The sequence below is a fragment of the Caloenas nicobarica genome, chromosome Z (assembly GCF_036013445.1).
Source record: "Caloenas nicobarica isolate bCalNic1 chromosome Z, bCalNic1.hap1, whole genome shotgun sequence".
In the NCBI taxonomy this organism is placed as follows: domain Eukaryota; kingdom Metazoa; phylum Chordata; class Aves; order Columbiformes; family Columbidae; genus Caloenas; species Caloenas nicobarica.
Window position 1 is genome coordinate 11,082,480 of NC_088284.1, and position 13,013 is coordinate 11,095,492.

General features: G+C 43.6%; 1 protein-coding gene across 1 annotated transcript in view; it reads right to left on the bottom strand.

Moving 5' to 3' along the window:
* Nucleotides 1-1,758: 1,758 nt before the first annotated feature.
* Nucleotides 1,759-13,013, bottom strand: part of CCBE1 (collagen and calcium binding EGF domains 1) — a 106,989-nt gene continuing 95,734 nt past the window's right edge. The window contains 5 exon segments of the mRNA XM_065656504.1: nt 1,759-5,650; nt 6,762-6,797; nt 7,332-7,367; nt 7,460-7,599; nt 9,555-9,675. Of these exon segments, the coding sequence (XP_065512576.1) occupies nt 5,417-5,650; nt 6,762-6,797; nt 7,332-7,367; nt 7,460-7,599; nt 9,555-9,675 (567 nt within the window). The 3' untranslated portion in view covers nt 1,759-5,416.

A 13,013-nucleotide genomic window follows, 5' to 3' on the forward strand; every position in this document is an offset into this window, starting at 1 on the left:
GTCTACCGCCGGGAGCGGCGGGAAGTGGGGGCCGGAACCGCGTACCGAGAGGTCTGAACGGGGCAAGGGAGCCGGGTCCGGCCCGGCGGGAATGGCCGAGCGTGTCCCCTGCCTCCGGGGGGTTGCTCGCCGCACGGCAGTGACGACACGGTGCGCAGGCGCAGAGGAGTGTGGGCGCCGTGGGGCCGCGCGGCATGCTGGGAGTTGTAGTTCCATGCCCCGGCGGGACCGGCCGCCATCTCCCGCCGCCGTGGGGCCCTGTCCCGCCGCGGGCAGCCCGGCGGTGTAACAGCGCTGCTGCTGCCCCTGCGGCACCGGGGCACTCCCGGGGGCAGGCCGCGGAGGCGGGCAGGCAGGGTGGGCTCTGAGGAGTGGAAGGAAAGTAGCCGTCCTGGTGCCCCTCGGCGCAGCGGGGGCGGGTTGGTGGGACACCCCCTCACAGCTGCGGCTGTGGCGGAAGCTCAGGCAGCCGCGAAGAGCAGGAGAGGCCTGCCAGAGGCTTTATCTTACTCCCTTTTATTTCCCCATGGGGTAGTTGCAAATCCCCTGATGAGATCCGGAGCCTGCCGTTGATGGCCCTTCAGCACCCTTGTGCCCACTGTCCGTGTCCCCGCTCGCACACCTGTGGTGCTGCTGACAGTCACATCCTTCCCTCCCCGGGGCAGGGCGACCTCACCTCCCCCCGGCTGGCGGTCAGGAGGGGTGGCACCTTCAGTCAGTTGACCGGATCCTCAACAAAGGAGGTGGCCAGAGAACATTCTGGACCATGTTGTAATGCGCACAGCCAGATCTGACCAAGCAATAAAGGACCCCCTTAGAGTGGTCTCAGAGCAGCAGGTCTGTGAACTAGAGCCCTCCCCTTAGACTGGGATGCTGTCTAAGGAGACTTCCCAGGATTGAGAGCGCCTCACCTCCTTGTTTGGTGAGCGGTTGTCTTTCTCAGCTGGGTATATCTTTGAGTGAGCCCTCGCCTAACCCAGGCAAGTGATTATTTCTTCTGGGTAGTACCCTTGAGTGAGAGGCCTCTAGTTTTGTTTCTTGTGAGTGAATGCGTGTGTGCTGTGGATCCTCATTATTCATATGTGGTCCTACCTCAATAATCTTAAACTGGTATCTGAATCTGTGTTTTACGTTGTCAGAGTGCTAAATAATTTGTATAAATCCTGTTTCTAGTCAGTTTACTGGCTATACTTTTTCCAGCTAGAATAAATTCTGGTTTGGAACTTGTTGTCCATCTAAATTGACTTTTGGGGTGCTTCTGTGACACCCCAATACCAGCGTTGGGATGCCGGAGGAGCCTTGGCTCCCTGTATTGCATCCTTGGGCTGCAGAGAAGCTCCGTTCACCAACAGGATGGGGTGAAGCTGCTGGAGCCAGCCCCATATAGTCCCCACGAGTCACTGGAGCCGCCATCCAAATAGTGGAGGTGGGTCCTGCCCTATTTCTGCAAAGGCAGAAATCCCCCCTATTTGGCAAGAGGTGGTGCCCCCACAGCCCTCCTGGCAGCGTGTATAATTCAGCTGCGAGAAAAATGCTAAAAGGCAGCATAAGGAGGTTTCCTGCTACTTGTCTTTTGCAGCCAACGCTTCTGTATTTCAGAGTAAGGATGTGGAATAAAAGCAGCTACCAACAGCGTAAGAAAAAATATCTTTGTTATTACGAATACATCATAAAATCACAATCATTTTATACACATTTTTGTATTTCTTACATAAATAAAGTGAACAGTATAGTTACTGGAATGTGTAATAGGAACAAACATACGGATTTTAATGTGAAATTAACAAATTTTTGGACCCCATCCCCGTCCTTTGTTACTCCTCTTGGGCTTAGTGTATTAACTCTGAAATACTTCTAGGAAGAAGGTTACTAAAGCTGTGATGCCAACAGTAACTCCAGGCATTACCTTAATTCCACTTGTAATAAATTTTCCTCTCCTCTTCCTGATTTAATCTGACTATATAGGAATTATTCTGTGTCAGTATTGCAAGAAAGACTAATCCTGTATGTACTTGGCACAGTGTTGAAAGAAAACATTTTCCAAGCTTTATGATTTTGTTAAACCCATTAACAATCAGCATTTTTACTACACACTGTTGCAAATGTTTCCATTAAATATATTTCTAATATTAATAAAATAACAAACTCTGTATTATACTTCTGCTTATAACTTGATGTCTTAACATCAAAATAATATTTTTTTCTAATAAAATTATACATAGTATTTATATGAAAAAACTTGTCATGTGCATGAGCTTACTAATGAAACTAGACATGAGTGTAGATGTTTCTACATTCTTATTTTGGATTCTTGTGGGAGGGTGTTATTTTGAGGGCCACAGAGTAATAAATAATTTACAAGGTAATGGCTTCCCTGGCTTTCTAGTAATGAAGCTTAAAATTGGAAATGATTCCTCTGGTCTGGCTTTTTAAAACTTCAGGTGTGCTGGAGAAAATGTCATTTTTCTATCTGAGCGTCTGTATGTGTTTATCCAGAACTCTTAACGAAACGTTTCTGATACAATGTGTTATGAATGTCCTCATGCAATTAATCAGAAATAAACAGAGGAAGGTCCATGCAAAGATCTTCGCTGGCTGCAGACAGAAAGCTGAACCTTCCCCACCAGCTGCGCTCAGAGGGGCTCTCCTTGCCAGAGGAATTCCTGTGTTGTCTCGGGTGGGCTTGTCTTTGCCACGGTGTCCCCTCCTTGCTGTTGGGACTCAGACAACAGCTTTAGGGCAGGGAGTCTGTGAAGAGGGGGTGAAGCACAAGGACAAGCCCAAGGAGCACTTTCCTTCATCTTTTTTTATGGCTTAAGCACATCTGTTGGAAACCCAGCTGTAGGCTATGAAAATCAGGGATGCAGACTCCAGAAAGGGAAGTTATTGATGTTTCCATTCAGAAAGGTACATAAATGTATGCCATATTTTATGTTTGTGAATCTATAGGACAGCTTTCAGTACTTGCAGCGAGGTATGTATTTTATCCACTTTTCTGGTCCAGTCTCAGAGCTTCTCTTCCCTGGATACTCATGCACAGCAGGGTAAATTGTCACTTGCCCCTGAATTTGATGGTGAAACTGTAGGAACTTCTTGTTTGGTATTTGTCTACACTTGGAAAAGCAGAGCTTAGAACTAAAATAAGTGCCTATTTTAGAAGACACCTTGTGGGCAGGGGGCAATAGAATTTAGGTGGTCTGTAGGAAGCAACTCATCTGACTCATTATTCAGTATCTGATGGTCAGAAAACGTGCAGCTACTAATTCTGTAAGGGGGAATCAACCTGATCCAGCAGGTGATAAGGTGTGGTGCTAAACATATGCAAGAGTTCCATGATTTGCAAGAGTTCCAAATATAACATTTGACATTTAACAAGTTTACTTAAAGTTGCATATTCATGAAGGATGTTACTTATACCTAGTTGCCTGCTTGAAATGAAGAAAAATAAGACAGAAATGCCTCTGCTCATGCTGTCTTAGAGGTTTCTTTCAGCCTGCTGCCTATAAGACCATCCCTCTTTTGGCCACAAGTTCCTTCCCCAGATCTCAGTGATTTCCTTATTACCTGGTTCACAAGATTACTTGGATCCGGAGCTGCTGGGGGAGCTCCTTCCAGAGGAGAAGCCCAAAGACCACAAGGGGAGACCACTATCATTTTTTCTAACCTATCCCCGTGACTTAGTCATTGCTTTGTAAATATCGATATACATATAACGTGAAGAGGAATACAGAATGTTAATGTTCTTAAAGCTAATGCCCTTGCTTGTAGCATAGTGACAGCAAGGAGTTGGGAAACAATTACAGGAATGAACACATCCTGTTAACATAATGCATAAAAGGCACAAAAGGTATAGACAGCCAGCTGTTTATACAACATGACCTGTTCTGGTGGTGTAGGGATTACAGCAACTATCTTTTGGCCCAGGGAATGTGGAAGGGAATCCAAACATTTACAGGTTATCTGAAAAGGGCTTGCTCATATTTTTACTTGTACTTATTCTATTAGAACATGCAAGCCCTGAAATACATGGCAAAATAAGAAATTTTTCTTTGCATTTGTAACATGGGCATGACTAAACATACTCCGGAAGTAGCAGCTACACAGATACAACATTGAAGTTTTGTGCTTAATATACTCCTTTATCTTCTAAGCGTGGCAAAGTCCTCAGCAGCTGCCGTAGCCGAAAGAATTGGTAACATACATCATCCATGAGGTATGGTCTAACTTGTGCATCCAATTTTCCAGTGTAAAAAAAGTCACTCCCTTTTATCCCCCATCACAAATATAGGATCCCCATGTGGAGCACCTCACCAACCTCGTACCAGTTAAAATGTTTTGTCATGTGCACTCCTGCACCTACTCATACTCCTCATATACCCAGCCAAATATGCTGCAACTCTGTGTTCCCGTTCTGTGAATGCCATTGAGGTTGCTCATGCAGCAGAGGAACAAACCAAATGGAAGCTCTTCGCAAATGTGAGGCCTCTCTCTGGTCTGAGTTTCACGTGGACTTCAGCATTTCACCGAGGAATATCTGCACCTACTGAAGATCAGAATCCAGCTCTTTCCACAAGACTGGGATTGATTTTGTGCTTGCCAGTGAGCCTAGTTGATGCACTTATGTTTGGTTTTCCTGCTTTATATATCCCCATTTCTCTTGCTCATCTTTGTGTAATGTGTCAGCATGAATCTGTTGAGGAAGGGAACTGGCCTTTACGCTGCACAGTGGGAGAATGGTAAGGGAAGAGTAGTGTTAGTTTAGGACAAGCACATCTTTTCCACTCTCTTTGAACAATACTCTAGCAATACAAAGCCAAATAATTTCAAGATCAAGAAGCAGCACCCTTGTATCACTGCTTCACTGTATTTTTTTTTTTTCTTTTTTTTTCTGCCATGGTGGGACATAATAGAAGACATTTCACTTACAGCTGGCCTCTGCTGTGAAAGAGGGATCCACTTTTCACACTGTCCTAGGCCTGGGGACAGTAGCTGGAGACTTGAGTTCAGTGGTGTAATACATTTAGATGTATAAAGTAACTGTGGACCAATGTTTTCACTATTGATGTCAGTCAGGGATGATGTTCAGCCATGCCTCTACCCTTGGCAAAATTTGGGTACTGGACATAGAATGCAAGGTAGGCAGATGAAATGCTGTGATCTGCGCCATTAGCTAGAGCATGCCTTAATTGTATTACATACTAAAAAGGTTTTCTTGATAGTCTGGGTACAATGCACAGTGCAGGCTTGACAGCATGGAATTGCTGCAAGGAGGCTACCATGAACAAGGAAAGCTACAGTACAGGCAGCATGATTGGGGAAAAGCAGAGAGAAAACGGGTGGAAAAATATATTTTACATTGTCAGTGCATTTTTATATTGAAGAACTCTAAAGGGGCTCTATTTTTCAGTAGGTGTAGCTAAGGATGGGCTGCCTTCTGTATCCTGGAGTCTCTGGGTGCTGCCCGTGGTTTGTATTCTTCTCCAGATCCAAAATCTACTGTGTCATGATAGTTTGTAAATTCCTGAGGTAATGGAAATTCCTCTGTTGATGAATGAGTCCTGTGTCCAAACACTCTCTCTTGCAGCTCAGCGATGTCATTTCTGATGTCTGCCATCATCAGCAACAGGAAATCAAATGAGCCTGGTGGGCCCTGCAGTCACAAGGCATGGTCATTAGTAATAATCCACTTTGCTCCTACAGTTTTCAAACAGGTTGATATGATTACTCTTGCAGGGGTAACTTGGTAAAATACTGCTTCATATCAATTGCCGAAAGTTAAACATCTCTTTTTGAATCAAGCTGCTGAAGAAACAATTTTCAAACTGAGGCGAATGTTTTTGCACACAGAGCCTACTATTTACAAGATGCACAGCTGTTTTGTTACTTAACAATTCTTTTGATATATCTCCCTCCTAAGAGTACCTTCTCACCTCATGGGAGTAGAAGAGATAAATGTTGGTTCCCTGTGTTCCTTCTTATTAAACTGATAGAAATTACATTCTTAGAATGACTAATCAATCAATAATTATTATTTATCTAAAAAAAAATCTCAAGAATCCTGGTATTTGCAGGGTTTTTTTTTTCAATATGGTAACCCTGCTGCTGTCCATCACTAAATATAGTGGTAATTACAATGCAGAGATTATCCATCTAGTTTTATCTGATTTTAGAAAACCATCATTTCTTTTTAGCTGACTTCACACAGTAAAGTACACTTTTTAATACTGAGGACACCCTGCTGGCCACACTCTTAAAAATCAATTCCACTAATGAGAAAACACCATAAGACAGAATTTTTTTAACAATTTCATCTGAAAACAGATTGTAAATACTCATCCTTCTCCTGATGACTTGCTCAAAGCCTATAGCTTCCCAAATCCCCGAGGGAGATGAGGGGCAGGAGTTTTAAAGGTTCCAGGGATCCAGCTCCCACCAGGAGTGGTGGCTGAACTGTACTAACTAGCACAGTGTGTGGGACCTCATGCTCTGCCTTCTCAGCTTGTCCCACCACTGTCATGGGGCAGAGGGACACTTACTGCCTCAGTGTCACACCCAGCAAGGGAGGAGGTGTATAGGGAAAAAAACTTCGATGAAAACAGGGAATTACTTTCTTTCCAACATTTTCTGTGCATGCAAAGGAGAGGTTTTGTTTGTTGTGTTTTGGTTTTTGTTTGTTTTGTTTGTTTGTTTTCCTTTTTGGCTGACCTGTTGTTAATAGTCATCATTTTGCTGTGGAAAAGCTTGCTGTGAGCAATACTTACAGGTATCCCCTTTGGTCCTGGTGCACCTCGCTCCCCCTGTAATCAATACGACCTCAGTTAATTTGCTGTGACTAAAGAAAACAAGCAAAAAAAATCACAGTTTGCAGACTCCCTTACTGTCCCCAGATCAAGAGTCACCAGCTTAATGCTTGCCTGGGAATAGAAAAGTGAAGGAGGAGCACAAGGAAATTGCTGCTGATTCTAATGGGAGCAGAGTTTCACACTCCTGATATTTCTCCTAGACAGTAATAAGCAAACCAGTTAACAGGAGAAATTAACAAAAAAGCGGTCTAATGAAATGGGCTAAAGCATCAACATTTCTTCATGGAAAAGCCCAAAGAGCTGCAGAGAAAGGAAAGGAGGCTGCTCGACAGTGCTATTTGCAAGACATAAGGACTGGCAAGCACAAAATAGCAGAAGGAAGACATGGAGGGGTGGAAAAACATGACATTTTCAGTTTAGCAAAGGAAATAAGCTAAAAGGGTGTGACTACAGGTGTGTAGACGGTCTCTCTAGGCAGCTTGTACTTCTGATGTGCCCATGGTATGGAAAACAAGTACCTCTCCTCACCTTGCTACCATCTCTCCCTGGGGCACCTGGTGGGCCCTGCAAGAGAAAATAAAATGTTCACAAAGATGTGAGAAGTTGTGTTGCCAAGCCCAGCTATGAAATGTGTGATGGGATGTAAGAATACTGACCACGGGGCCCCGTCTGCCCTGCTTAATATGTGATATGTCTGGAGATGGGCCCATAGGTCCCATTGATCCACGAGGGCCTGGCTGTCCGGGAGGTCCAGGTGACCCAGGAACTCCTTGACTCCCTTTTGGTCCTGGAGCCCCTGCAATCGACAGCAAAAGTTACCTGCCAGGGAAAGCCTTCAGGACACTTCATCCTTGCAAGCAGTGGGGACTGACCAATTTTTAACTGCTCAGCAGACTGGTTGCCTTAACACACCTGAATCCACAACAACACAACCAACACGGCAGTCATCTGAGACATTACTCCTTGTAACAGTAGCTACAAGAGACATTCACAAAACAATTAAACCTTATGTATACAAAGAAGCCAAGACTGCCACTGCCAGGTGGTTAGGGACACAGACTTGGAATGAAAAGAAAAGTGGAAACGTCTCATTTTCACTCAAAAAAGAAAAGGAAAGAACAAGTCACATTTGAGGAACATCTCATAAAAAGAAAGCCTCCCAAAACTCATGGGAGTGTTGGGTCAAAGGCATCTACATGACTGGCACAGGAGCAAGCCCTTTTCAGTGGTGGGTTGCACCTCTCTTTTGCCCAATATGGTAGCTAGTGTGTTAGGGGCCAGAAAGGCTTTGTTCTTCCATTTTGCTTTGTATCCTTTTCAGCTTCTGCTGGTTTGGCAGAGAATGGTAGTTTTTAGGAAGCACACAGGCAACAAAGCATATGTTTATCTCAAGAGAAACACTATGAAAAGCAAAACAGAAGATCAGGCACCTGAAACAACATTTGCACAAAATAAAGAACATTAAAGTGTCACTAGCTGAATTGCTTTATAGCTAGAGGGGAAATCGCTTTGCTTTATACCGAAGGCATGTGAAAAACACAGAAGAGGAAAGGCAGAGAGTAAAAAGGGTTTAGCGGGACAGAATACGTACAGTTAGGGTTTTCAAAAGGAGTAAAACCAAGCTCAGTGGTGAACCTCTCAGACTCCTCCTGAAGACCCAGCTGCGCTGCTGCTAACGGCAGGGCAGAGGAGGAGGTGAGCAGGGGTGGTATTCAAGCGGAACAGATAATTCTACGGTACCTTGGACAGCTCAGCCATGGGGAAACCAGATGGAAGACCTGCAGGGTCAGGCCTACCTTAGAGAGATTGCAAGGCGGCACACTGCACAGTTCAGAGTCTGGCGCAGAATCTCTAACCACATTGTCCTTGCACTCATGATATAGTGAAGACTGAAGATACTCATCCTCCAAGAAAATGAGATAAAGGCTCAAAAAGACAAAGTGAGACTGCAAAAGTGGGGGTAAATGTGGGGCAGTTCAGTAGCGAGTAAATCGAACCTCGTTAGGAGTATCTGCTAGTCCTCTGTAAGAATATTGCAGAAACCCAGCACAATGCTAAAATTCCTTGGGTTTATCACCAGCCCAAAATTAGATCTCCAGTCAACAGGCTTGGCAAAATTTTTAGCATCATTGGCTACAGGTTGCAAGGTGTCTGGCTTAAATTAGAGTCTTAGGAACTCTCTGCTTTTCTAATTGTTTCAAGCTATACCTTAGCAAAGAAGGTGTGAGTGGAGTTTTACTTTTCTTTTCAGATTCCTTTGAATCTGGAACACAATGTAAAACTAACAAATGAATCCTTGCAAAACCAGATGATGAAAAATAAAACAGTTGGCACAAACCCCTGCAAACTGAAAGCACATTTTCTGCTCTACTGACGACAGTGAACTAAAGCAATAGGTATTCCTGAAATGAAATGGAAGTGTTTTAAGACAGAGTTAAAATACAGGAAATGACAACTGAGGCAGGTGAGATATTCCAGGGAGAGGGAGAAATTTAACACATACAGGACAAACACAGCTTGCTTGCCAAGAAACACATGGAGACTAAGACACAATGGATGATGTTAGACAGTTGGCAAAGGCTGACCATAATCACCAGAGAGCTTTTCTTTTTAAATTTAGCACAAATGCAAATCCAATAATAACAATCAAAAGAGGAAACACATCAAAACATATCATACTGAAGGACTGAAGCTTATTAGTTTTATTCACGGCAACATTGCACATTCACATCTCTGTGGTCTGTATCTTACCTGGAGGACCTTGTTGGCCAGGCTGGCCTGGGGGGCCAGGGATATATGCATTTGATGCAAGCACTTTTTCACCAGTGATTTGCTTGCTAAGATCAGCAGCGTTATTTGGTAGCAAAGCAACCTGCCAAAACCAAAAATCAATGTAAGCCCTTCACTGTTCAGCTGGATAAATTACATTCTTGGTTAAGCTTTCATATGGACAAATAGCGTTTTTAAATACTTCAGGAAAACATAAAATGTTTAATCATATCCTTCACTGAAATAATCAGAAAAAAATGTTACTGTGTGAGGCCGTTCACTTTTCAAGTCCCCATGGAAATACTGCAAGTCAATCCAAATAGAGGGCAGGAGAAAGTTAGGAGAGATACAGCAAGAAGTTGTCAAAAACTTAAGTCTCATAACCGTTTGTATCTTCTCAGGAAACCTTTTTTTTCCTTATTTGAGGTTTTCTCTATGCATTTACTGCTGTTTCTCAGGGCAATATTTGCTCAGATATTTAGGTTCTCAGTTGCTGCACAAGCCCCTAACTTTTCATAGGTTTCAATGAGAGCCCCAAATGCTTTGTGGATCTGGCCCTGTAACCGTACTCTCTAACCCAACACGTGTCTGGGTCTGCCCTGCGTAGAGACACAAAACTCAGGTGAGAATGTAAGGACAATTGTACACTATACTTTAAAATGTCATTATCCATTGCATCAGATGCTTAATTATCCATTAAGCATTAATCTGCCCAGATTGAATATATTTAATAATTAAACCTATTTGGAAGCATTCTTCAAATGTTTAGTCTCTCCAGAGGCAGGTGAAGGGAGAGGATGAGCCAGAAGGCTGGTCTGCAGCGAGGAAATAAGTTTATTAGTGGCAAGTGGCTGCCTGTAGAACTGGGAATTTTGCTCTGCTAAATAGAACTGGAGAGCTATTTCAGCAATACCAGGGAGATCTATCCCTGGGTCAGCTTTGTTGCTGCCCTGAACTAATTTGGCTCACTTGATAATTTGATGTTGGGTTCTGCAATATTTGCATGGGAGAACTGCATTAGATAAAATACACGATGACTCTGGCTATCTGACAATGCTTTTAATCAGCTCTTTGGAATTCCCTGCAGTGAACTGTTCTCAAAGACTCCTATTTGTTTCTGTAATTATCTGATATACACCCTCCTGCCCTTACTGCAAACCCAATGTTTGTAAAGCACAGAACATAAATAATGGTGTGCACTTGCAGTTCATGCGATAACTGGGCAAATTTCTTCTGGCAAACAAGTTATTAGTTATGGAATGCACTTTAAGGGCAGCCAGTGCTGCTTGCAGCTTGGGGTTGGATGCACAGAACAGTTCTGAAGGAAGCAAAAGTGAGAAAAAAAAGAGGTTTAGAAATGCAGAGACAGTTCCTGGTGGCATTTCTGAAACACTGCTTTGAATTTTCAGACAGGAATTCAAAATGCGATGACAGGAATACAAGGATTTATCAGCCATTTGTGACTCAGGTTTTGGAGAGCATTGCTGTTCCAAAGACAAGATGATTGCATTAAAGGCAAATTAAGCGACATGATGTAAGTCTTACAAAAATTCGGTAGATTCACTCCACTCCCACAGAAATCGGTGGCTGGATGAGGTCAGCACTTCACAGAAGCTCCACAGGATGTTTCTTATATGCTTACTCCTATGAATCTACTCACATAGGAAGTGGGGATCCAGCACACGTACTAGTGTGTCCTTTGCGCTGTTGTCTTCTCTTTTCCAAAGAAAAATGTCTGCTTTGTTTACCAATGACCCTGCAGCTTTCTCAGCCAGCATCCCAGCCATTGCAGCACAGACCAAAGTGTGGGACTGCTGAAGATAAATGGCACACAGCACCTCACACCTGGAGCTGAAGAGGGAAATTCAGTGTCTGGGGGCTCTCATAGCCACATCGGCCAGCGACCAGCATGAGGAGGTCAAGGGGCTGGCTCTGGTCAGCACATTGCAAAGTTTTATTTCCTGGAGGTGCGTCCACCCTGTCCAGAGCAGTGTCCTGGCTGGATACGAATGGAAGGTTGCAAGGACCATCATACTGCGAAACTTCCATTATGTGACACAAATCAACTGAGGGCTCTGCAGTGCCAACACCACCATGCTAAAACTGAGACATAGAGTTAAATCCTGCGGCTACCTGAGAGCATTATATTTTTCAGGCAGTTTTTGCAAGAGTATTTTCAGTAATAACTTAGTATAGTCCCTGGCATGACTACTCTTCAGGTTATATTGCAAATGGCCAGGCTGGAGTAAAAACTTGCAAAGACTCATCGTGAGGAGGATTTGGAAGTGCGTTCTTTTCTGTTGCTTAAATATTGACTTGTTCCTGCCAGCAAGGCTGTTGTAACAACTTAGTAAGTTAAAAAAAAAATCACATAGCTGCTGTGAAAGCATCTACACATGCTTCCCCAGTGAGTCAGCTGGACTTGAGGCATACACTAGGAGTGCCAAAATACCCAGGCTCTGGTCTAGCTCACTGCTTTTTGATATCTTCTGGCCTGAAAATGGTTGTTACATACACTGGGGCCAAACCACGTGGTTTTGATGTTGACTCACATCCTCTTAGGGATTAGCTATACTCACTGGCCTAATTACTGTTTCACCTTTTAACTGAACCAGGATCCTGGTCCAGAGTGACCTTGGTTTTCTCCATCCACAGCTCAAAATCTTAATGGCCCTTGGAAAATATTTTTTTTTCCATGTGCATGCAAATATTAGTGAGGGTAAATTTTAAAGAAGGATAGTACTAGAAACAAGACCCCCATATGTTGTGTTGCATGCTGCATCTGGAGTTTTGGGCAGTTGCTAGGAGATCTGTGGTTTAGATGACTTTGACAGTGCTTGACGGGAGTGATGTGGAACATGACTTTCTAATTAAGATGTTTAAATATGTCTGTGCAATAGGATCCAGCTTACTTCATTTTTTAAAAATTGTTGGCTGTGTATCATCATGTTAGGTATCTTTCTGCCAGTTTTTCAGCTTTCCGCCAGTTTTTCAGCTTTCCACTCTTCTTCCTTCTGACAAGGTCTGAGATCAACCTAGGACTGCCCACACACTGTAGTATCTTGGGACAGTGCATCCCACTGGGTGACCATGCAAGGTGACTTTCTGTTCCTGATCCTAGAACTACTCTGTCCTGGATCTGGAATGGATGTTGCAATCCTCTAAAAAGGTATTTGTGCTATCACCAGAGGTAGCAAGACTTGAGTTCACCCCTGCCCTTCTCTAAGTAGACACAAAACCACAACTCCCACTTCCAGAAGCACACCCCAGTTCCCAGTTGTAGGGTTTGCTTCATTGGATCCTTCAGAGGCTCTTCTGCTAAACATAATTTTACATAAAGGTCAAAAAATTTGAAAGCCTTAACCACAAGACTGAAGACTCATTCCCATAAACTGTCTCCCTGGCAGAGATGAATTATTTTTTTTTTTGCAAAACAGAACA